Raw genomic sequence first — 27,044 nt, forward strand, 5'->3', positions numbered from 1 at the left:
TTTTGTATATGGGTGTCATCCAATTGTGCAAGTTGGAGGACAATGTTTGAGTCAAGCGATATAAAAGCAATGTGAATAATTAAACATTTCATCTTGCAATGAAGCATCATAGAGTGAAAATGCTGAATATACAGTGCACGTCATGCAGAAGTGCCATACAAAAGTATGGTGGAGAGTTGGCATTGTGGTCTCTCCAACAATTTTAGGAAACAGAAGTCGTGCCCTGCCTCGTAGGCTTTATGTGTTGACCAAGCAAATGCATAGGCATGCGGAATTAGATGCAGATATGGACCTTGCAGTGTTGCCGAGCTGGAGTCGTGGTTATGTAGTCGAAACGTCAACTGTTGTAAATATTTATACTTTTCGTGACACACAAAACAAGAGTTAACACAAATACAAAAAATGCAAGAGATAGATTTAACTTAAAGAGAAGTAGAGGTAACTTTGTCTTCTACATCATAGATGGTGTAAGATTTATTGTAGTGACAAGTTCTCAGTTCATAAAGTCGAGCGCAATCACTACAATAGAATGGCTCAATCAATAGGGTGTGAATACTTAGTTGGAGGGCGCCTCATTTTGTTGTTTTGACTCTACACTATATTGTGTAAGTGTGTAAACGATAGTCATAGTAGTTGACGTGTATTAAATAGGATATTATCGAAAACTTACTATAGTTACCCCCCCTCCGAATTAATGTCGTCCTTGACATGACTTGATTGTCAATGTCGGTGCGGTTTTTGTTGTCGTTTTTGCTTTTGTTTGCTCCACTGCTTGTACATTCTCTTTTGGATGCCTTTGTAAAGACCTTGCTAGAATCTCTTTTGATATGGAGTGCTTGTCGGCCTTACTATAACTTCAAGAATGACTTAATGCTTTGAGTCTTCAATTTTCTACCTTTTGTGTTTGCTCTTCTGCGTTGGGGACTTCTTTGTTCCTGCATCAAGGTGATCAAAGTCGCATTTGCCACTGTTAGCTTTTGTGTGCTGTGTAAATCATGACACTGCTTCTACTTGATACATGACTTAATTAAAGCTTGACAAACCCCAATTAATTCCCCAAGTTAGTAACTTGCTTCAAAAGAGCCTTATCCGACATCATTCGCAATAAATGAGCACCTATGAGCAACTTCTACAATCTGTAATGGAAATGCCCTATTAACTTTGAGAGTAGCGGAAATTAGAGAGTACTTTTGTGAAATTACTTTGTGAGCATAGCAGGTGAACTTAATTGATGGTAGCAACATAAACATAGCATTTAATTAACTTGGCATGAACAATCCTTTTGCAAGAGAGAGAGTTTATAGAACATGACAATAGTTGAGAACCGGATTTATGTGGAGCCGATCCCCCTCTAATAGGCATTTGTATTATAGTTTCTCCCATCAAGGGAGACTTGGTACAATACAATCTTTGTGTTCCTTTTGACCTAGGCGATGCAATGAAGATGGAAAGCTTCATGCATCACGAGCATAACATAAAATTTTTGGAAAGCATTAACTATCCGAAACCTCAGTTCCAAGACCTCAAACACCTTCAAAGGTGGAGAGAGCTAGTAGGGAATGAGGGTAGGGAAGAGGAAGAAGAAACATTTCATAGGAGAAAGAATTAGTTCCTCACTTATCATCACTCTTCTTGCTAGCATACATAATAGCATAGTAATGAAGATGGCAAGCTTAAGCATTGAAGCTTGGCTCTTGGTTGGATTTGCATTCCATAGCCAAGAGTGTTGTAGGCTCTCAACCTCTCTACTTGCTTGGAGAAGGAGATGGAGCTCTTGCACTTTGCACTTCACACAATGAGAGTATGTGTGGGAGAGTATACCCCTCAAGCAACCCCCTAGCTTTCTTTGGTCGACCCTCCCTTGTAGCTCATGCTTGAAGCTCATATGACCCCTCCTGGCCTAGCTAATCACAAGCAAGGGCATATCAAGCAACAAGGGTAGCCTTGGGACAAGTGTCCCTCTTTCCCCTTTGAGAGAGAAAACTTGATAAATGCTAAAATAATTAACTAAATCCACTAAATTATCATTGGACCCCTTGGAAGGCCAACCAATAGGCTTTAGGCACACCATGAGGGTAACCTAGCTAGGGGCTTGACATGTGTCCTATTTGCCTCTTGGGCAAGGGGTGCCCTTTGGGAGAGAGAGTGGTCAAGCAACCACCCCCCCTTCTTGCATGGCCCGCCCCCTCCTTGTAGAGATTTGCATTGACTTTTGTGAATCCTCATGCCCCTCAACCTTGGGCCTAGTTCTCACCACAAGCTTTCCCTTAAGCCCCTCAAGCTTGGGTTGGGTTCCCACCTCAAGTACAGCCCTAGCATCTCAAGCATGACAAGCACCTCAAGCATCTCAATCATCAAGCACTTCAAGCATCCCAAGCATCTCAGTCAGGCATGTCAAGCACCTCAAGCTTGGGCCGGATTCCCACCTCAAGTGTAGCCCTAGCTTACCTAAGGTCAAAGGCATTTTAACACTAACTATTGGAGGTCTTCAATGAAGCTAACCCTAAGGTCTTTAAGCTCCATTGGTTAGCCTTGCTCTTTGACAGACCGTGTTTCATTTGGGCCCCTTTACCATTGGCCCCGTGTTGAGATAGATCTATAAGCACATGTCTATATCCTAATCCTTGTTCCCGTTTATTTTCCCACATTAAATGATCAGTTTAATATGAGAAAATCTGTTGGGTTGGTTAGATATTAGATTTTATGACATTACCTCTTATAGTCGTCCTCGACTATGGGGTAGAAGAGATAAAGCCTTAGTCATTAGTCAATCTTGCTTAGCGGATAGAGGATCCCTTTTTACCCTACGACATCTTTCCAAGATGGATGACTAATCCATTTGGTGCTTGGGAGACACAGCTGCCGCAAGCATGTCTGCTCTTTAGTCCATTCATTCTCTCAAGTAGAGTGACAAATTCTACTTCGTGTGTGAGAGACGTCATGATCTCCTCTTGTACCCACCTCATGATCTCCTCTTGTTGAGCTTGAAAAACTCAATAAGGAGGCTTGTTAGGCGGTGAGCTTCCTGGAAGGAGCTCAATGCAATGGTCATCATTCCCTTGTTTTGGAGGTAAGTCCATAGGGATATCATCGATGAACACATCTTGGAATCCTTTTAGAAAATTAGACAAGTCTAAGTCTTCTTGATTCCTACCATCTACATTTGATGAACCATGAGGATCTTTTAGGGACTCTTTGACAAAAATCATGGACGCAGAAACTGAGCTCTTCATTGATTTATCAAAAGCAGGAGGATTTACAAGTGGTATAGTACGACTACACTCACTAGCATCTATATGCATGTTCTTTCCCCTGTAGGTGAAGTAGATTCTCCTTTCAGAACTTCATGTTGGCAGCCATGCGATCAAAGCATGGCGTCCCTACGATAGCATGCTCCTGTTGGAGAGGACAGATGAAAAAGTCTTCTTTGTCGACATAGCTTTGGACATGAAGCCTCAACTTCCCAGTCAAGGGAGTAACGGAGGTTTGCTGTCCCTTGAAAGCTGTGTCAGCCGTTACAATATCTCCCATCTCGAAAGCTTGAATGTCCAACTTGGTGGCCAACTCTGTTCATATGAAGTTGTGAGTAGAGCCAGGGTCAAACACGATGAAGGAATCATGCTCCCTTACCTTTCCCCAAGCATAGGAAAGAGACGATCCTTTGCAATGAGCATCCTCTGTTGGAGCTTCGATGGTGGAAGCCCTAGGAGTCTCATTGCGAGCATTTTTCTTGGGGCAAGAACGATAGCCATGTCCTTGCTCCCCACACTTAAAACACTTATGGTTGTTGCGAAAAGCTTTTTGCTCTTCAGGAGAGAGTTTGTTTTTGCCTTTGTAAACTCCGTTGTCTTTGGACTGATTGTTGTTGTTGTTGTTGGAAGTGCCTTGGGAAGAATTTTGGGCATTAGTTTTCCCCTTTGCATCATTTTTGTCTTTGTTTTCCATGGGCTTGACATTCCGTCTAGCCCCTTGTTGGAAATTGATGCGTGAAGCAACCACGATGTGATGGATTACTTCGGTGATAGAACCAGGCCGTTGAGAGTTGACGTATTCGGCCATCTCTTCAGGTCATCCCACACAGAATTGTTGCTTTTGCTCGCCGAAGTCTATCTTTTGGAAGAAAGTAGCCTTGAGATGTAAATCCAAAAACTTGTCTACATATTTGTGGATAGACTCACGAGAGACAAGCTTCAAACTGCGGGATTCGGTGAGCACTTTGTCCTTTGCATCGCTTGCAAGGAATTGCTTTATGATGGTGATGGAAACTCGTAGAGTTTTCCATGTCTTTGGGGCTTTGCCGTTGCCATAAAGGCTAGCCCACCATTGACGAGCCAATTTATGGAAGTGCATAGCTACATGGCGTAGCTTGGAGGACTCTGTGAAGCCCTCGTCTCCAAAGGCCGCATCAAATTGCTGGAGGAAGTCCGATACTTTGTTGGGGCACCAAAGGTGCCATCATAGGTGAAAAAGAGAGAATCTTTCCTCCCTCTTTGATATTCTTGAGCTTTTGTGACCTTTGCCATGTAGGGTATGTTTTGTGATGTCCTCCCCTCTTGTATTCTCTAAGATAATAGCCATAGCTTTCATCGGAAGAAGGGGAAGGTGAAGAAGAAGCTGAAGAGGGTGATCTCTTTCTTGCCCTTTTCTTCCTTTGTTTCCTCTCTTCCCTTTTGGACTGACAAGGAGAAAGAATGGGGGTTGAACGTTTAGTCTTGGGAGGAGTTGGCGATCGTCTAGATCGCCGTCTTTGTGGAGCCACATCTTCAGAGGAACTTAAAGTTTCATTGCTTTCTTGCTCTTTGGATTCCTCCTCTCAAATGGGAGAGAGTCTTCTTTTGGGGGTCTCTTCAAGAGGTATCCTAAGCTCTCTCTCCTCTTGGAGAGGAAGGGAGATCCCATAAGCGCGAAGTTGTTGAGTAACTTCGGCTTGCGAAGCAGGGTTGTCCATAGCTTGTTGCAACCTAGTAACGAGATAATTGACAAACATGGGGGCATCATCATTAGCACCTTCATGTGCAAAATCAAAGCTATCAATCTTCATTCTACTCTCTTGGTTATTGTTAGCCATGTTAACAAAATTTGTGTACTTACTTAGTGTATGCTTTGGCAATTCAAAACCTTAGTTGTTACTCCTCTTAGCCTTTGAAAAATGGCACTTAAGTATCTACACCCACGGCTCGAAGTGGTTAATTATAGAGAGTAGTGGAGTGGGTCTAATATTGCAGAATTCCCGAGGGCTAGCTCCTTTTGGACTTCTTATGGCTCAATAATGGTAAAGCCGTAGGCAAGTCTAAAAAGATCCCATTATTAAGTCCAAAGCTCCCGAGGTGTGCACCATATCTCACATAGTGGGCTCAACAAAACCGATAATAGATTCCAGTCCCACTTACCCTAATATAATTAACAAAATCAACCATTTATAGGCTACTTAAGGACCTCTCTTCTTAAGCAAGAGAAGAGAAACCAAATGCTCTGATACCAATGTAATGGAAATGGCCTATTAACTTTGAGAGTAACAGAAATTAGAGAAAGTACTTTTGTGAAATTACTTTGTGAGCATAGCGGGTGAACTTAATTGATGGTAGCAACATAAACATAGCATTTAGTTAACTTGGCATGAATAATACTTTTGCAAGAGAGAGAGTTTAGAGAACATGACAACAGTTGAGGACCGGATTTATGTGGAGCCGGTCCCCCCTCCAATAGACATTTGTATTATAGTTTCTCTAATCAAGAGAGACTTGTTACAATACAATCTTTGTATTCCTTGTGACCTGGGTGATGCAATGAAGATGGAAAGCTTCATGCATCACAAGCATAACATAAACTTTGTAGAAAGCATTAACTATCCCAAGCCTCAGTCCCAAGACCTCAAACACCTTCGAAGGTGGAGAGAGCTAGCAGGGGATGAGGGTAGAGAAGAGGAAGAAGAAACATTTCTTGGGAGAAAGAATTAGTTCCTCACTTATCATCACTCTTCTTGCTAGCATACATAATAGCATAGTAATGAAGATGGAGAAGATGGCAAGCTTAAGCATTGAAGCATGGCTCTTGGTTGGATTTGCATTCCATAGCCAAGAGTGTTGGTGTAGGCTCTCAACCTCTCTACTTGCTTGGAGAAGGAGATGGAGCTCTTGCACTTTGCACTTCACACAATGAGAGTGTGTGTGGGAGACTATACCCCTCAAGCAACCCGTTGCACAATGTTCCAAATCAATAACGACACGTTGTTGCACTCTTGATTGAAGAGTGGGACAAAAGCCGAGGACCGTTAAAAGAAAGCTGGTTGACCCCCGCTTGTAGCTCATGCTTGAAGCTCATTGGACCCCTCTTGGCCTAGCCAATCACAAGCAAGGGCATATCAAGCAACAAGGGTAGCATTGGGATAAGTGTCCCCCTTTCCTCTTTGAGAGAAAAGACTCGATAAATACTAAAACAATCAATTAAATCCACTAAATTGTCATTGGACCCCTTGGAAGGCCAACCAATAGGCTTTAGGCACACCATGAGGGTAACCTATCTAGGGGCTTGACATGTGTCCTTCTTGCCTCTTGGGCAAGGGGTGCCCTTTGGGAGAGAGAGCGGTCAAGCAACCATCCCCCCCTTCTTGCATGGATCTCCCCCTCCTTGTAGGGATTTGCATTGACTTATGTGACACCTCAAGCCCCTCAACCTTGGGCCCAATTCTCACCAAGCTTGGCCCTTAAGTCCCTCAAGCTTGGGTTGGGTTTCCACCTCAAGTACAACCCTAGCATCTCAAGCATGACAAGCACCTCAAGCACCTCAATCATCAAGCACTTCAAGCATCTCAAGCATCTCAGTTATCAGGCATGACAAGCACCTCAAGCTTGGGCTGGGTTCCCACCTGAAGCACAACCCTAGCTTACCTAAGGTCAAAGGACTTTTAACACTAACTATTGGAGGTCTTCAATGAAGCTAACCCTAAGTTCTTTAAGCTCCATTGGCTCTTTGACAGACCATCTCTCATTTGGGCCCCTTTACCATTGGCCCCATGTTGAGATAAATCTATAAGCACTAGTCTATATCCTAACCCTTGTTCCCGTTTATTCTCCCACATTAAATGATCAGTTTAATACGAGAAAATCATTTGGGTTGGTTAGATATTAGATTTTATGACACAATCTGTAGAATTAAATGATTGGCTTTCAGATCTTGTGAACCAATGACAACTTTGTAAGGATTCTATAGAAATTGTCGAGCTAAAACTTCAACTTCTTTAGGCCAAGTTGACTCCAATACTAAGTTTGTCTGTCAAGCCGAATCTTGGAGATAATTTTTCTTATTTGAGGTTCAAAACCGATGTCCAGCATTCGATCGGCCTCATCAAGGACAAGATATGTAACCCTGTGAAGGTTGGTTTGTCTATCATTGAGCATATCAATCAAGCGATCGGGTGTGGCTATGACTATCTCCGGACCTTTTTGAAGATCCTTTATCTGCTGTCCCTTTGGTGCACCTTCGTAAACACATGTACTCTTTATCTTCGATGTAGCCCCAAACCTTGTTGCCTCTTGTTGTATTTGGACCGCCAGCTCTCTAGTGGGTGCTAAGATGAGAACAACCGGACCATGACATGGTGACAGTGCTGGCTGGGCATTGACATGAACAATGGCTGGTAATAGGTAGGCAAGTGTTTTCCCTGGTTCGGTCACTGCAAGCCCAATCAGGTCCCTTCCTTTCAAAGCCATTGACCAGCCTTGTGCTTGGATTGTTGTTGGTTCTTTTAAACCAGCTCTAAGAAAACCTCCAAGAACATAATCAGGAAAGGAAGCATCGTCGAAGGAGCGAATGGGCTTGGGATGCCATTACCCTCCACTACAATCTCTCGTTTTTGTTTTTAAAGATAATTTATTTATTTGGTAGGCAGCCACATCTTTCGTTGTCATGGATAGCACATTGGGATGTTCCACATAAAAGTTCTATTTAAATGGGGGAAGGCCTTGAAAGCTCTCTGGAGAGATATCAACAGCATCCAAGTCCCCCTTTGTTCGAGCAGGAAAAGTTGCTCTTTTGTCAGGCTTCCACTCTCCCCAACCTCCATATGACAGGATTGTCCTTTGGATGCCTCTGTACATTCCTTACTCGAATCTCTTTTGATGCCCATTACTTGTCGGTCTCACTATAACTTAAGAAATGACTTAAGGCTTTGAGTCTTCAATTGTTTACCTTTTGTGTGTGTTCTTCTTCATTGGGGACGTCTTTGTTCCTGCATCAAAGTGATCAAAGTCGCATTTGCCACTGTTAGCTTTTGGTGTGCTGTGTAAATCATTATATTGCTTCTACTTGATACGGACTTAATTAAATCCCGACAAACCCTAGTTAATTCCCCAAGTTTGTAACTTGCTTCAAAATAGCCTTATCCGACATCGTTCGCAATAGATGACCATCTGTGAGCTATCATTGTCCATTTGTCCCCAAAACTCACGTACATGATGTATAGGGTATGTAGATGGCTATCATGGCTTCATATTTGAAAAAATTGCATCTCTGGCTAGGGGTTAGACTTCTATCCTTTTTCAATTTTTCTTCACATGTAGCTTGTATTCTCTATTCATAGCCTATTGACACAAAGTTTGCCTTGATTTGGACTTGTATTTGGCTTTCTAAGCTAACTTTTTGGATTTCAGTCTCCAAAATGATCGATGGGCATCTCTGGCATCTTCTGGCTGCCAAACCTGAAATGAATTATACCCCCAAGATTATCTAACATGTAGAACCAATGATGATGACCAAAATTTGGCTTGACCCTTGGTTTCTCCTGCAGACATTTATCGTGATAGATGATTGAACTGCCGTTTCTGCCTCCTATTTTTATTTTGTCAGTACTGTTAGTCCCTTTTGTTTGTTAGGCATCACTAAGTCACATACAAGATAGAAGATTTACAGTATAAAGATCTACTTCTTGTATACTTCCTTGTAGTCGCATGACGTGTCTGATAGGCAACTTTACACTTGATGGGTGCTTTTGTTTAGTTGCATCACCAACTTTCTTTGTCCTTGTAGGCCACCTCGGAGTTTTATGACCATTCGCAAAAAAAATTGGCCAATGTTGTAGGAGCAAATCACACCACCTATTAAGTACATGCAACACTACCTAGATCAACGTAATTTCAATCGAGGACGTAGATGACACGATAGGCGCAGATGGAGGCAATCGCTTTAGCTTGTCAGGTTGAGACCGTCCCACACATACAACATTCAGGAAGGCCAACTAAACCAAAATCAGGAATCTCACTGCTCTCAACTACACCACCCAACCCACATACACACAAACGGAAGGAAACTCGCCAAACCATACCAGAATCATACAAAACTTAAGGAACACTATCTCCTTACTAGGATACACCTGTCCCAAAGCCTCTACACTCAAAATCCTCACACAAACCCATCTGCAAAAAATACATATGAAGACAGAGCAAAATTTCTAGAGTGCTCGAAACTGAAATCTATGAGTACCTATGCATAGCTTATGTCGCCACGATTCTAACCACTACTTGTACATAGAAAACAGACATCGTTTTATACACTTAGGCCACAAATAGCTTGTAGATGCGTTAGCGTGCGTGCTCCATTTCACGAGGAATGCTTGGCGTTGTTGTGTAGCTCTCTCCGAGCCTATCGCAATGGTGCAATCGAATCTCCAATCCGATGAGCGAGTGGGAAGTAGCGTGAGGATGAAGCGCACGCTCTCTCTCTTTCTGTCTCACACACAATCGACGGCAACTCAAAACTTTGATTATGATAAAGGTTATGTTTACAAAATGACCTAGGTACCTTATATACTAAGGCTACCATATGGCATAGGTTAAACCAAAAATAGAGTTCAATGGGTCAAATTGCTTTGTATTTACAATCTGGAAGTGCCATTGCACCCCGTCTCCTGCATCTAGAATAGCTACTCATTACAAATGATGTTTTTAACCATAATCTGCATCATTTCATAACTCTCAAAAAATAAGGCTTTGGTATGGAAATTGAGTTATGCCGTACTGTTGACCCATGGGTCAACAGTGCCATACGGAAATATGGTGGAGAGTTGGGACTGTGTCTCTCCAAAATTTATAAGAAACGGAAGCCGTGTCCTGCCCCATAGTTTATTTCCTACAACATAGGAATGGTATTCAAGAACAAGATATCGAACCTGAATTTTCTCTTTGAAAATTTGTATTCAAGTTCACGACCATGTGACTTTCTCTCTTGTCCTTGTCATAGCCATGTTGGGCATTTCCTAGAGTCAACATGTTCCAAGAGACTACATTGTGGATAAAATGGTTGTAAACATTGCCAAGCCATCCAAAGATAATGTTCTATTGAAGACGTCTTAAGAAATCCAAGAGACGGTGGTTTTCACATGTGGGGATTAAACTCGAAATTGTGGCTTTCTGCTTGAATACCTAATTCTTATCAAGGTGCATGTACGAGTGGAGATAAACATCGACTCAAGGTGACTACTATTCAGTGTCACTATAAGTGTGACATTTTCTGCTCATTGGAAAGTTACATTGGTAGAGAGTCCATGATTGGGATAGGACATCAACAAATCAAAATGTAGTTCTTCTTGATCGATCATCACCAAGAAATGATTGAAGACAACTCACAAAACATTGGCAATCATACGGCACCTTTGCTCATTGCCAATGATTGGCAATTACCAACAAATACAACGATATTTGGAGATTATTCACATAAAAGTGGTGATCAGAGAGCACCAGGACTAGCCAAAAACATTTTTTTGAACCAAAAAAAGGGCACACTTAAAACTCTTGTTTTTCGAGTCAAAATTTGAAGCATTTACCGGCATCTACACTAAAACTTGTAAAATTGACCTGCTTTATTCAAATCAAGCTCAAAATCTAGCTGGGATTTTTCGATTTTAGTTGGTTAAAAATATGCTAAATCTTGGTTGGTCATCAAGGTTGATAATTGCAAGGTGCCCTTGCACTTCCAAAGGAAGGGAACTTCTATGGCTGCCCGTACTCGAGGGAAGGCTGTAATTAAATCACCCTGTCAAATCACAACACCAAAATTTAGCTTATTCCTATCATGAAATTTTAGGTGTCCTTGCTATGATCACCAAAAGCTTTTTTCCATAACGGTTTGTATACTTGACTTCTAAAGCCTCAAATCAATGCATGCATTATTATATGCCCAAAAGTGAAATAAAGCCAAGAGGTGTCTAATAAAACTGTATATTCAAAGATGCAACCATACTAGAATCCGATCTTGTTAGGTAGATCAATTCAAGCACAACAAACAACACCGACTGGGCAACATGAGATAATACCACAAATCATATTTCTTTCAAACAATTGAACCCGTATGTGTATGTAGAATGTTTGGCGTATGAAAAAGCTATGATCTTGACATACAAGGGGAAGTTCGAACATACAAAGAATGTTCCTTAAGAAACCGAAACCATTGATATGGGCTTATTGCATAATGATGGCTACTAACTTTTGTGAAGTGCCACTCAATCACAATCCATTGCAAGGCCATCCAAAGATAATATTATATTGAAGGGGGCTTAATCAATCTAGAGTAGAGAGATGGTGGCATTCACATGGGAGGTTAAATCCGTGGTTGTGGTACATGTTATTCTTGAATGAACAATCCTTATCAAGGTGCATGAACGAGTGGAGATAATCATCGACTCAAGGTGATTACGATTCAATGTCACTACAATATTTGTGACATTTTTCAACTTGCTCAGTATAAAATTGCAATGGTAGAGAGTCCACAATTGAAATAGGACATCGGCATATCAAAATGTGCTTGTTCTCAATAGATCATTACCAGTCATTACTAGTCATTGGTAATAACTCACAAAACAAATGGCACCTTTGATCATTTCCGAGGATTGAGCAAATACAAACTACGATAGGGAATGACTCACAATGATGGCCAATCATTTAAAATCATTGGCAATAATGATTGGAGATCAATTCACAAAAAAATTGGTAATCTGACAGCATCAAGACTTGCCAGAAACATCTTTTCTAACCAAAGAAAAAAAGGGCACGCTTAAAACTCTCCTGGTTTTTAGGTTAAAATTTGAAGCCTCTGTCGGTATTTATGCTCAAACTTGTAAAATTTCACCAGTGTTATTTAAACTAGCTAAAATTGCAAAACATCGGCTAGATTTCAAGCTCTCTTTGAAGAAAACCGGTTGGTCATCAAGGTGAATTGCAGGGTGCCCTTGCACTTCCCAACAAGGAGAGGAAACTTCCACGATTGGTTGTGCTTGAGGAAAGGCTCTAATGTAGGCAGATCGACAAAACTAGCACTTGACAAAGTAATTCTGGCAAATTTATCTTCAAAACCACAAATTTTGAACTAATCTTTTGGCAAATGATTTTTGGAAAATAGCCAAATGATCCTGAACACCCTATAAAAAGCCATTGGGCTAGGAATAACCCCTGTTTTTTTCCTTACATTTGGCGCTAAATCCAAGATTGTGGTGTACGTTTTGCTTGAATGCCCAATTCATATCAAGGCGCATGAACAAGCAGAGATAAATAGCGACTCAAAGATAACTACTATTCAGTGTCACTATAGACATGAAATTTTCTAACCTACTAATTGTAAAGTTGCAATGGTAGAGAGCCCACAACCGAGATAGGACATTGGCAACTCAAAATGTTCTTCTCTCAATTCTGGTAAATACAGGAGTTAGTCCATATCAGCAGATGCAAGTTGCAACTTGAAGCTCGGGCCTATACTTCTAATATACACTGTTTTTAGGGCTTGCCTTTTTTGCACGGTTTTCTTCTCGTTATATCAGACGCATTGCAGTCGTCCACAAGACTATATTACCATTATCCATTTATAAAATTCATATAATTTAAGAGTTAATATTTGAAGGGCTTCCAAAAGATGAACCCTTGATTGTGTAGGGTTCTTTTCCTAGAGAAATTGCTTGCTGAGCACCTTGCGCGTCAGTGGTGGGAAGAGCTACAATATTTTGTCATGCTTGTGGTGGAAAGCAGTGTTGGAGACAAATCATTTTCCTAACCATACACAGAAAGAGAAAAGTTTAGAAGAATGACTGGCATTTTTCATCTTTTTACACTGCTTCTCTTAAATTTCAAGTGGAATGATTCCTTTTCCTCTTGCTCCTAAGGGGCATTATTGAATTTTCAAGCAGCATGATTGTAAGCTGAGACACACTTTCCCCAGGTGGGAAGGGTTGCAGTTTTCAACCTTGCCGGTGTGTGCCTATTTTTTTGGGTTTGAGATTTGTGTGTCTATATTTAAGGTGGAGATCAGAGCTGCTATGTCTCTTGGTATTTCAGTGTTTGTTGTATCCATTCAAAGATGACCATCGAAAGTAGTTCCTACGAAATTTTTCAAGAGAAATTCTCTTTGAGAGTGCAATGGTGGAAATCAAACTTTGGATCAGAGTAATCATAGCAATGTTTGTTGATAGAGTTAGGGCTCGCCAAAAAAAAAAATCCTAATCGAAGAAAATAAGGGCACACCTAAAGCTCTTTTGTTTTTTAGGTCAAAATTCAAAGCATTTTCAGGTATTCACACTAAAACTTGTAAAACTTTGCCGGTTCACTTGAAAGAAAGCTTGGAATCTAGCCGGGATTTTACCATTTTTATCTGGTTAAAAATACAATAAACCCTTGTTTTTGCGACCACTGGCTAGAGAGATGCAGCAAACCAATTGATTGTCCAATCTTTACGATGTCATTTATAGCCAGTTCTGAGGAGGCTTTTTTGTCTTTTGCAGATGTTTCTCTATGGTGCTCGAGGTGATCAATATACATCGGTGCATTCTGGCCTGAGCCTCAAACAACAGGTATGTCTCTGAGCTTTCCACATGTTTTGTCTTAATGAGTGAAACTGGTGATCGTTGCAATTTTTTTAGCATCGTTTACAGTTTCTCATATGCCTCAAAAGTATGGTCTGCTCCTTAGCATTTTCATCAAAAAACCATTCCCTCTTTTGCAAGTTACAATCCCTAAATGCGCCTCCCACTCTTTTGCATTGAGGTGTGATGCTTGGTCTTGCTCCTTGAGTTAATCTGGCTTGATATAGGATTGTTCATGTGGCTCTAGCTACTAATGCACAATCTATGTAGTTACATCCAAGTTGTGTCTAATTGCTATAGAACTTTACCACCTTTCAAGTTCAAAACTTTTCAGCCCATGCTCTTGGTCGATGTAATAAGGCCTGCCCATAAACTCTCTCTCTCTCTCTCTCTCTCTCTCTCTCTCTCTCTCCAACAAACATATGGTCTTTCATTAATGAGCAGAGGACACACCCATGTACATCTGAATTGCCTCATAGGCCGATCTCTCTCTCTCTCTCTCTCTCTCTCTCTCTCTCTCTCTCTCTCTCTCTCATGGGTCTCTCACTGTTTTTAGGGTTTTGTCACTTCTTCTTTACTGTTTTTAGGGTTTTAAAATTACTTTTGGGTTGTTTTCAGGGTTTTGTCACTGTTTTTTGCTGTTTTTTAGGGTTCCGTCACTGTTCTTGCTGTTTTTTAGGGTTCCAAATTTGTGTTTTGCTGTTTTTTAAGGTTTCTCAAGCATTTCTTGTTGTTTTTTAAGAGTTTCTTGTGTTTTTTTTTGTTGTTTTTAGACTCTCTCTCTCTCTCTCTCTCTCTCTCATGAGAAGCATCAAAGAAGTGCCAACGGCTTCCCCCACATGTAATGGCTTTGTAGTCAAGTCTATGGATACACATATCATATGGTATGCGGCTGCTATTGGCAGATACACACATCCTTACACCAGCTTGAGATTGAGATTGGCAATATAGAGGAGTTCTGGCTGAGGCAAGGTTATGTCGTGTATGCCATAGGGAGCCAGAGATAAAGCTGCATTACATATGTCATTGCTCCACATACTATGAGATTCGCGGGCGATTCCACTGCTTAATCAGGGAGGGTTTTGGACCACTTTCCAGAGTTATGGGATACCAGGATCACAGATGCTTCAGTCTGTTCTTGCTTGAGTTGAGGAGACATAGAGATTGCTTGGTGAGGCGACTAGAGAGACAGACTCATCGACAGGTTACGGACTATTTCAGGCCAGCCATTACCACTAGACAGCCAGACAGACAAGTTTTGCAGCAGAGTTCCGATCGGCTACAGAGTCTCTAGTCTTTCCCTGTTGCTAATTGGACTATTTTCTTAATTTTTCAATGATTAATCTCTTTTTCTAGGATATTCTATTGTGTACACTAAGAACTGTTAAAAGATTGTAGCTACAGGAAGTGCCATCAAGAACGGACAACTCTGATGTGTCATTTGATGGGTGACGGTGTGAGCGGGATGGAAACACACACAACGCCTCTATAATGACTCGACACACACTCTTGGGATCATACACACACACATTATGGGGCACCACTCGGCTTACACAACCAGCCTGGCCTAGACAGGAAACACACAGACGGAGTGAGAAGAGAGAGATTTCCCACTTGCCCACTCAACACTCACATATACACACACACACACACTCTCAATTCAGCTCAAAGGAGGCAAATTGCTGTTGTTTAGACTCAATGAAGCTCAGCCCAACACCAATGGGGCAAATAGTTTACACAGTATTGAGGAAATACACCAGATACAACCACAAAGTTAAGCAGAGGCTTCACTCACCGGAGAGGCTTCACTCACCGGAGAAGATTACACAGAAAAACAGCAGAAAATCTGTGAGGAATTTGGCAAAATGGACAGTGCCATTGCGTCCGGAACGCCCAAAAACCCCACCCTACAATATCACAGTGCTCAAATCCGACCTCGGATGAGCAGTTTAGGGCCAAAAAATGCTCCAAAAACAGCAAAAACACACTTGCGGCTGTTTCTCCTCTCTTCTCTATGTTTTTTCTGGTCTTCTCTCTGTTTCTTCAGTTCCCACACTTAGCTTTATTAGTTGGGCACCCTTGGCCTTTTAGATGACCTCAAACGGATCCCGAATAGGCCAAAAACTGATCTCGCAGTGTATAGTTGTCACCCTGCTGCATCCATGCGCACACCTGGCACTCATTTCTTTTCAATAATGCGTCTCGCGACCACGTGAAGTGGCCCCAAAAAGTGGTTCTCATGATGACCTTTCTGCATAACTCTCACAAGAAAACACCCACGTTGTATCCGTATTCATCCACATGCAAGTATCGACCCGTTCGGCCTCTTGACGCCACTAGATGTCATCTGACGCACCTGCTTACCTCATGTCGTCGGCCTGCGGATAGCTTCCTCGAGAAGTTTTACGCGCTAACAACTCCTCTTTATTATAGAAAAAACACAGTGGTACTGGTAATAGTGAAAATCGATGCACTATGTACACCTTGTCCTACCTGTACACATGTGGGCTCCACGTAACCACCTGGCTCTGAAAAATGGGCAATTCTTTATTTGATGCACCATGCATGTATATGTACATATGCGCAATCCCTTGCTCCAAAAAACTCCTGACATAATTTTCCCATCCCCTAGCATGCTAGATCATTCATGATCAGCAGCAGCAAAGAGAGATATGAGACTCGCCGCATCACAGGTCTCCTTATCCCTCACCAACACTGCTTGATCCACAGACAGCTTGTCTTGCTCCACCATAATCAATCTAGCATGATACAATTTAAGACGCAATCCATTTACCCTTGACTTATGTAGAACACCATCCAGGTTAGCCAGCTGATATGTGCCATTTGGAAAACACTCCACTACCTTGAAAGGGCCTTCCCACTTAATTTGAAACTTCTTTTGGAAGGTGTTGTCCAGCTTACTGTTGTAGCGCAAAACCAAGTCATGTTTCTTGATACCCTTACTTTTGACCTTTTTATTTATCTTTGCCAAAGCCTTATCCTGCATCTGCCCATAATGCTCCAATGCGCTCATCCTATCCAACTGGACCTCTTGTAACTGCAAGAGCCTCTCTTTGAATGCATCACTAGGTGGCCCAAGCAACTTCTCTAACATCTTGACCGTAGGCAACTCTACCTCCACAGGCAATAGTGCTTCCTTTCAATACACCAAATGAAATGGAGTAAACCCTGTATCTGTCTTCACCGAAGTACGGTAAGCCCATAATGCACTAGGCAATTCCAAATCCCAATTCTTTCCTTGGTGCTCTGTCACTTTAGAAAGAATTTGTACCAACTTACCATTGAATCTTTCATTTAAGCCATTACACTGCGGGTAATAAGGAGTGGTATGCTGGTGCCTAATCTTCATCTTTGTGCATAAGAAGTCTAGCAATTTAGCTCTAAATCCTGGCCCCTTATCTGAAAGTAGCTCTAATGGCACCCCAAACTTGCAACATATTTCATCATACACAAATTTTGCCACATCCTTTGCAGTGATCTGTTTTACTGCTATAGCCTCTGCCCATCTAGAGAGATAGTCCAGTGCAGTCAAAATATAGCTTTTGCCCCTGCTTGTGATAGGTAACGGGCCTATTGCATCAATCCCCCACTTTTCAAACACATCAAACGCCATAATGGTTTTTCGTAGCTCTGGCTTCAACACTCTCTTCCCAAATGCTTGACACCTATTGCAAGACCTACACCAATGGTGAACATCCTTGTGCAAACTAGGCCATACATACCCCTCTTGCAAAATCTTATGCAAGGTGATCTTTAGAGCAAAATGGCCACCACATGCGCCTTCATGATTCTCTTCCAACACTCTGTAAAGCTCCTCCCGCCAAGGTATACGTCTCAACACGAGATCAACCCCTTTCATGTATAAGACATCACCAATCAATTTGTACCTGTATGCTCTACGCACAAAGCCATACTTCTTAGACTTCTGAATCTCCTTTGGAATGATTCCTGTTAGCAAAAACTCTTCTTGAGCCAAAATTTCCCGGCCATGATAAAGAGGTAAAGTGGTCCTCAACACAAATAGCTCCCCAATCATGCCTTGAGCTGCTTCATGTGCCTCTCCATTTAGAGCACGTTCAATGTGTCTGATGATCCATGCTTCGAACTTTTTTAACATGCCTTTAATTCTGAAGCACATTTCCTTCAATGAGGTGTTCTTGCTCTTCCACACACCCAGCACTTGCTTCACCACTAACAAGGCATCACCTTTTATGCTCAAACCTTCGAATCCCATGCTTCAAACAAATATGTAATCCGGCTTCCAGAGTAGCATATTCAGCCTCATTGTTACTATGAGCATCCAATTTGAACCCTCTCGCGCATACTAGCTTCCCCTCTGGATCATAAAGTGCTATACCCCCTGAAGCTGCATCATGGCTCTTTCTATATGAACCATCAAAGAACAACACATGTGCATTGCTGATCTGTGGCACTTCTTCAACTACCTTTCTCACCACCTCTTCCTTAACAATAAGGGGATTCTCCTTGTAGGTCAACAAATCAGCTAGGGTAGCCCTTGTACTATCTTCCACTAGAAAAGAGAACTCAAACTCTTGCAGCTCAATTACCCATTTCTTCACCACATTTGACATGTTAGTACCATTAATTAACTGTGGCAAAAAGGCATAACTCGTCAAGAAAACAAAAAGCCGTGGTAACAAGTAATGACGAAATCGTCGACAAGCAAATATTACACTGGCCATCACTAGCTCTACTTCCGAGAACTTTCTCTCCGCTACCAACTTCACTCGGCTTGCACAATACACTGGCCTCATATAATGGCTGCCCTTCCCCTTTTGCAATAGCATGGCTCCAATGGCATCATCCCCTACTGATGGATTTACATAAAACACTTTCTCCCAATCAGGAGCCTGCATGGCTGACAACCCCCCTAACACCTCTTTCACCTCTTGAAACACTTCTTCACACTTGTCATCCCATTGCAATGGATCATGCTTTGCCACTTGTTGTAATGGATAAAGAAGCTGCGAAGACAATGAAATAAACCGTGCCATGTACTTCACTTTGTGTATAAAAGTTGCCAATTGCTTCGTACTCGTTGGTGATGGAAGAAGAATAATAGAATTAACCTTATCTGGATGAGCCTCAATGCCATTTTTTGACACCATATGGCCCAATAACTTCACCCTTGGCTGCGCTAGATGACATTTCTTTGGATTTAGTTGTTCTCCACATTCATCATATCGAGCCAATACCATCTGCAACTTCTCATGGTGTTCAGCCCTACTGCTATAAACACAGAAGTCATCCATAAAAGCTTTAACACAACTACCAATGAATGGTTCCAACACCCAATTTGCTCTCTCTTGATAGAAGGAAGGTCCATTTGACAACCCAAATGGCAATACTGTGTAGCAATAGCAGCCCCATGGCGTAATAAAAGTGGTCTTTGTGCGGTCTTTAAGAGCAATCTTCAATTGAAAATAGCCTGAAAAACCATCACACACACTGTACCTCTCATAACCTGCCACTGAATCCAAGATCTGATCGATGAATGGAAGAGGATATGGGTTCTTCTTAGTGGCTGCGTTTAAGGGTTTAAAATCTACACAAATTCTCCACTTCCCATCCTTCTTTGGACTGACTACAACTGGACTCACCCATTCTGTGGTCTCCACAGGGACTATGAACCCTGCCTTCAACAACTTGTCCACCTCTTCTCGCAAGGCTTCCATTTGCTCTTGACCCATCGTTCTTAGCCTTTGCCGCACTGGCTTAGCACCTTCTTTCAGCTCTATATGTATCTCTTCGCCCTTGAACCCTCTGATCTCTTCATATGAAGTAATGAACAAATCAGGAAAACTAGGCAGCATGTGCAAATATATATCCTTCTCCATAGCTGAGAGGTCTCCACTGATCATTTGTGTCAACAATTCCTGCTTCTTTGACAACTCAACCTTGGTTTGCATGAGCCCTTCAATCACTTCATAAGGCCCTTCACTTTCATCTTCAACCTCATTCGCAAATGCAACTAAACCAAACTCCTGGATTTCTTTGTCCATCAAAAGAAATGCAACATCAACATCCTCATCAGTGCTGGTAGTGCTATCTGTCCTCATCTGTCACCGTGGAAGAGTCTTCATCACTAGACTCATCCTCATCTTCATAAAGCTCCTCTAATCGTTTCCTTGTGTCCATATTATAAAGCTTCTTGGTACCCGTCTTTCCATAGAGGCTAATCGTACCATGTCGCCAATCTTGAACAGCTCCCACTGCACGTAACCATGGTCTGCCCAGTATAATAGGATATGCTCCCAACCCTGCTGGAATCACATGAAAATCAACCACTGCCTTTGCATCATATGCCTCCACTTCTAAGCTCTTTACAACACCCAAGCATTTTACTTTTTGATGGTTTGCCAATCTGATCCGAAAACTTGACACCCTAGCCACTGTGAGATCCATCTTCTCAACGCATGAGTGTGTTATGACGCATATTTGGGCTCCGCCATCCACATAACCTTGTCCCAAATTTTTCCTTTTATGCCACACATCTACTATTGGACAAATGTCTGGTAGCTCATCCATTGCCAACACCTTTATTGAACCTCTCTCTGGCTCTTTCTCCATTGGGTTAACCATCCTCTTTCACTATCGCTTTAGCTTAGGCACCATCTCTATAAGTTGCCCAAAAGTAACATCTGCCTTCCTGCTCGTCAGATCCTCCTTCAAGTCATAGCTTAATTGCCCATCCCCTAGTGGAAAATCTGAAACATGAAACTTTCGACGAGCTCTCCTTTTCCTCTTGGCCTTGACATCCTCACCTTCATGACTCTTTCCCTTCTTCTTACTAGGACCTGGGGCACTTCTTCCTTCCTTGTCCTCTGTCGTCCTCTTCCCAATAGGCATCACTAATGTATCCTCTAGCTTTGATGCCTTCTCTAAGGTAACCACACTTAACACTTTTGTCTTTCCCTTTTCCTCGTGGGTTAATCCACTGGTTCTTTCATCTCCCTTAATTTCGATGCCATAATCATGCGACCTAGTTAACACCTGTCTTGGCAATGGATACATGTCTCCCCCCATCCTTGGTGGCTTATCACATTGCGGGCTGATGTGACCCAACTCTCCACAATTGTAACATGTGGGCGTCTGCCTCCAAAACCTACCATTGCTTTGTCCAACACCATTCCTAGGCCTTTTTTCACCTCCTGGCTGATTTCCAAACCTCCCTCGACCTCGATTATTTCCCACTTGACCTAGCATGTTTAGGATGAGATTCTTCATTAAATCTACCATTTGCCTCATGTCTTGCCTTAGCCCATCATCTTGCACTGTTGTAGTGACCACTGCTGGCATAACATGAGTAGTAACAGGAACCACTGGTTCGTGATGAACCCCTGGCATGCATGCGACCTTGTAAAGAGTCCATAGGCTGAAATTCAGACCTCATTGGCAAAGACTCCACCCCTAACTGGCTCATTTGCTTCAGCTTCCACTCTTTGTTTCTTACTACCTCTAGTGCATCTTCATATGTACCCCCACCTGACATGATGAAGAAGTATAGGTTCTTGGCTGGTCTTTGGGAGAATATACGTTGGAGAGTGGAGCTAAAGCCTTGCACATCCGCTCCCATGCCAATGAAAATTTACGTATGTACGCATCTACTGGCTCACCTTTCTTTTGCACCAAACCTTGTACTTCTTGCCACACTTTGTCAGGACACTTTGTCAGGATCTTCTATCTTCACAAACTCCACTTCCAACCCATGTCGTAGATTGTCCCAACTCAACCTTACAGGTGGATCAGCCACACGCAACTCCTCTTCAAATGCTTTAGGCCAAACTCGTGCATCACTCTTCAAACAAATTTGGAGAAGGCGTAACATCTGCGTAGGGTCATGAATCTGGTTGCTAATGAAGGCAACCTCCATCTTTTCCAAAAATTCTTCCACATCTTCATCACTTCTTCCATGAAACTCCGGATAAGAGAAAGCCATGGCTACCCCTTCGAACACACGTGCAAGAACCCAAAACTTTTCACTACCCAATCCCCAGAAACTTCAATGGAGCTCAGCTTTAGATAAGGACAAATACATGCACATCAAATGAGTTTTCATAGTTAATCATCGGAATGACAACAGGCAAAGGACATTCCAGGATCTCTCTCAATCTTCTTGGCCCAAACATAAAGACTATGCGCTGCTGGAAAAAGATTTTCCTGGACACATGAACATTAATATGGATTCTTTGAGTTAAATGAAAAGGAGTGAACTGAGGGCCATTTTGATCATCCATTAAAGCCAATCATGAAGCTCCCAAGAAGGCACACCTGACTTATCCTCTGATTTTTGCCCAAATTTCAGCAGCATAACAGCATAAATGGCTCAAAATACCAAAAAACCAGCCATCATAACTTGGAAAAATTTTGGAGAGTTTCCCAGAAGTAGAGCAGTGTGAACCCAAAATATAGACTGTCTATGTATGCATAAACTGCCAACAATAGAACCCGAGCATCAATTAGGAATCACTAGTACATAGCCTATGGCAAGGTCACGAAAAGGGTGCTCCAGCTACCTGTATCACCGAAAGGATCTCCACATTTGAGAATCCCCCAGCTCAATAAAAACCTCACGCTATCGACCCTCACACGAAGGCTAATGCAAATCGCGTATACTCAAGTCTCAGAAATGACTATCTTCTAGACCAAGTCTCAGAAATGGCTGGGACTGCCAAATACAACCAAGTATGGCTCCACAAATGCGTACAATGGCAGTTTCCACAAGTAACGTACAATCCAACAAACGATGCGCTCAAATAGGCGCCAAGTGATGCATACCCACAACAATTGCAAGTGACATCACTGCTAGTATATCACTGTACTCGAGCTATCTGTACCTGTGTGAATCACCTGTACCTGTCCCTGTAACCTGTAACCTGCAACCTGTAATCCCGAATCTCGAAGCTTGAAGCTCGAAGCAGAAGGTACTCGAAGAAGATCCTCAGTGGGGGCACCAAAAGAATGTGAGCGGGATGGAAACACACACAACGCCTCTATAATGACCCGACACACACTCTTGGGATGATACACACACACATTATGGGGCACCACTCGGCTTACACAACCAGCCTGGCCGAGACAGGAAACACACAGACGGAGTGAGAAGAGAGATTTCCCACTTGCCCACTCAACACTCACATATACACACTCACACACACACTCTCAATTCAGCTCAAAGGAGGCAAATTGCTGTTGTTTAGACTCAATGAAGCTCAGCCCAACACCAATGGGGCAAATAGTTTACACAGTATTGAGGAAATACACCAGATACAACCACAAAGTTAAGCAGAGGCTTCACTCACCGGAGAGGCTTCACTCACCGAAGAAGATTACACAGAAAAACAACAAAAAATCTGTGAGGAATTTGGCAAAATGGACAGCGCCATTGCGTTCGGAACGCCCAAAAACCCCACCCTACAATGTCAATGTGCTCAAATCCGACCTCAGATGAGCAGTTTAGGGCAAAAAAATGCTCCAAAAACAGCAAAAATACACTTGCGGCTGTTCCTCCTCTCTTCTCCACGTTTTTTCTGGTCTTCTCTCTGTTTTTTCAGTTCCCACACTTAGCTTTATTAGTTGGGCACCCTTGGCCTTTTAGATGACCTCAAACGGACCCCGAACAGGCCAAAAACTGACCTCGCAGTGCATAGTTGTCACCCTGCTGCATCCATGCGCACACCTGGCACTCATTTCTTTTCAATAATGCGTCTCGCAACCACGTGAAGTGGCCCCAAAAAGTGGTCCTCATGATGACCTTTCTGCATAACTCTCACAAGAAAACACCCACGTTGTGTCCGTATTCATCCACGTGCGAGTATTAACCCCGTTCGGCCTCCTGACGCCACTAGATGCCATCTGACGCACCTGCTTACCTCATGTCGTCGGCCCGCGGATAGCTTCCTCGAGAAGTTTTACGCGCTAACAACTCCTCTTTATTATAGAAAAAACACAGTGGTACTGGTAATAGTGAAAATCGATGCACTATGTACACCCTGTCCTACCTGTACACATGTGGGCCCCACGTAACCACCTGGCTTTGAAAAATGGGCAATTCTTTATTTGATGCACCATGCATGTATATGTACATATGCGCAATCCCTTGCTCCAAAAAACTCCTGACAACGTAAACATCGCGAAGGAGTTTCCGTAAGTTCGGTGGAAAGGGCCGGGTTACGAGTGCCCTTGATGCGTCACATGATGGGTGACGGGTGCATCAGTAAGGGGGCATTCCATAGGCTAAGGAGGAAATCCGAACTGAGTAAGAAAATACGCGTAAGAACGCAAGCACAAGAATAAAGATGGGTTCAATGAAGCTTTTTACGAAAAGCAGGAACAGTCGCGGGAGGACAAATGTTTTCCCGCGAGGAGTCTGTGTCTGCATTGCATCTGTGTCGTGTCTTGCACCCGGGGACGCCTGGAACGTGTCCGTGTAGCATTGTTTTCATTAACTAAGTGAGTTTTTAAAGTTTGAACAGGTTCACACTTTATTTTATTAAAGTGGCCGGTCACTTTTAAGGGAGGCCTTTATTAATAAAATAAAGCAAGTCTCTCAAAAAAAAGGCAGCGCTAAAAAGCTACGCGGGGGGGGGGCTGAATTTGCGATCTTTATCTCTCCTCTCTCTAGGAGCGCCAGGCCTTGCTTTTTGGGCCCCTATTCTCGTCGGGTGCGAGGGCCTATAAAAGGACAGCCAACGTTTAGTTTCTGGACATGCCGGAAGCAGCAGAAAGTGCTAGCGCTTGGATTCTGGAACAGAGACTGGCGACGGAAACTGCAAGTGTTCGTGTGACGACTGAGTATGGAGGTCGTTTTTCCGAGTAAGGAGCGATAGGTATACAGTGTTGATACGCATTGAGAATTGTTACTTTGTGTGGTTTGTTTTTGCAGGAACCTCCCATCTTACGGGAAAGTACGGCCTCGCGCCTAAGTCCCTTACGGGAAGGAACGGCCTTGTGTCCAAGCCCTTTACGGGAAAGCACGACCTTCGGGTCTAAGATTACAGAACGGAGGGGTTTCCTCGGCTTGTCGTGCTTGTATAAGAATTCTCCCTGAATAAAAGAATACTCTTAACGGGGGGGACCAGCCCATCTTCTGGTCCCCAATACTGTGTCGATCTTCTCCCTTCTCTCATGTTTGCAAAGTATTATAATTTTCAGATTTTCTAAGTGCTTGTGTACGCTCCCGTTTTGTGACAGTGGTATCAGAGCTCGGACTCCTCTCTTTCTCTGCAAAGAAGGACGACTCCGGGAAGAACGGGAAGAACCATGTCGGGCCAAGGGAGAAGCGTTGAAGAGGAGCTTCAACAAGTGCAAGCTCAGCTTGCGGATTTGCAACAAATCTTACTGTTGCCAGACGTCCAAAAGCTTTTGGGCGAAATGAAGAAAACGAATGGTACTGATGCAGCCAAGCATCCAGACAACACTGTTGGTGTGAGACCACAGGAGGCAAGAGAAGAAGAACGTGCCGAGGTGCACAAAGGATCTTCAGATCGGAATGAACGGCCTACTTCAAGGAAAGGCCAAGAAAAAGCGCTCTCTTTGCTAGATGAGAGCAAGGACATCTCTATCTCATCTCCATCTTACTCTCCTGATTATACTTATACTTCTCGATCATCTTGTCAGAAGAAGGAAGCCGCTACTACTGCCACTACCCTACATCAACCTAAAGATAAGCCTCGATTCAAGAAGCATGGTTGCAAGTCTTAACATCGCATGAGAGTCTTCAAATCGGGCGACAAGGACATCAAGTTCGAAACCTACAACGGACGGAGAGACATCTCCAAAGCACTGTCCTTCATCAGACAGTTTGAAGTCGCCTTTACCAATCGGCACTTCACAGAAAGATCCAAATTATGCCATGTGGGGATGCACCTCAAGGAAACGGCAAGTAATTGGTGGTTAGCCAAGATTCTGGAAGGTTCTCAGGCCAGAACTTGGGAGAGCTTCAAATCTGAAGTTTATGAACAATTTCTTCCACCTGACTTCGAGCAAGACATACGGAAGGAATGGGACTGGCTTGCCCAGAAGGAACATGAAAGAGTAACGACTTATGTGGACAAGTATTGGTCGGTTCTTCTGAAGGTCACTCTCTTCATGAAGATTGCCGACGAGGAAAAGAAAAGAAAGCTCGAAGCGGGTCTCCAACTGCAGCTTCGAAAGAGTATGAAAGTGTATCCGCATGACACTCTTTAGAGGATGATGGAGTCAGCAATCATTGCTGAGGATTTGCACTCAACTGGGACGCCTAGAAAAATGGAGCATAGCACTTTCCGTGCAAGACAAAGAGGGGTCTACGATGACCAAGGGGGCCAAGGAAGAAAACGTCCTCCATCTAGAGACGATGACCACTCTAAGAAGCCAGAGGGCAATGGCAAGCGAACTAAGTATCTTTCTCCTACTCAACTTCAAACTTTCAGAGAGGAAGGAAGATGCTTCTACTGTGGCGAGAAAGGACATATGAAACCGGATTACCCGCTAAAGCAGCAACGGCAAGAGCAAGCCTCTACGAGGCAAGAGAAAGCAAGGAAGGAACCCGCACCGCCAAGCTCGAACTCAATCCCAGATGTTCAAGGAAACACAGAATCTGAGAAAGGGAAGCGTCAACTTCTGAAGGGCTGGGGGTCTTTGAACAACCAGCGAGTAGTGATTCTTTATGATCCAGGATCCATGGATAACTTCATCTCCCTGGATACTGCGGAACGATTGTGCCTCACACCGGCTCAGCTTGGCACACCGGTTACATCCAGATCGGCATTCGAGGGGTTGACAACCAATGCAACTCCCGTGCAAGGACAGCTCAATCTACGGATTGGCAAGTACAAGGACCGCGAATCATTTTTGATGGCACCCATCGAGGGATGTGATATCATCTTGGGTATGCCATGGCACTTCCACATGACACCTATTCCCAATTATGTGGAAAAGACCCTCACTTTTGATCATGGGGGTAAGAAAATAAAGATTCAAGCTGATGCAGGAGATTGGCAGTTCCCAATTGTAAGCCATATCTCCATTAAGAAAGAAATGAACAAGTGTGTTTTTGCTTACTTGATTTTTGCACGTGAAAAGGATAAAACTAGTAGGGACTCTCTCTCTAGTCTGGAAATTCAGCGTCTTCAATTTATTGAGAAGTACAAAGATTGTTTCACAGAAACACTTCCTGATGAAC

At 42.9% G+C, this 27,044-nt stretch overlaps 1 protein-coding gene and 1 pseudogene across 5 annotated transcripts in view; one reads left to right on the top strand and one right to left on the bottom strand.

The window, feature by feature from the left end:
- LOC147417801 (uncharacterized) overlaps positions 1–27,044 on the top strand; it is a 100,085-nt gene that overhangs the window by 63,535 nt on the left and 9,506 nt on the right. For all 5 annotated transcript variants that reach the window (XM_086506441.1, XM_086506440.1, XM_086506442.1 and 2 more), the window contains exon 5: positions 13,757–13,825. In XM_086506441.1, coding sequence (XP_086362567.1) covers positions 13,757–13,825 — 69 coding nt within the window. The remainder of the gene's footprint in view (positions 1–13,756; positions 13,826–27,044) is intronic.
- Positions 7,132–8,096, bottom strand: LOC147417803 (DEAD-box ATP-dependent RNA helicase 20 pseudogene; annotated as a pseudogene).

This window comes from Adiantum capillus-veneris, chromosome 30 (assembly GCF_014529385.1).
Source record: "Adiantum capillus-veneris isolate H3 chromosome 30, ASM1452938v2, whole genome shotgun sequence".
Classification (NCBI taxonomy): domain Eukaryota; kingdom Viridiplantae; phylum Streptophyta; class Polypodiopsida; order Polypodiales; family Pteridaceae; genus Adiantum; species Adiantum capillus-veneris.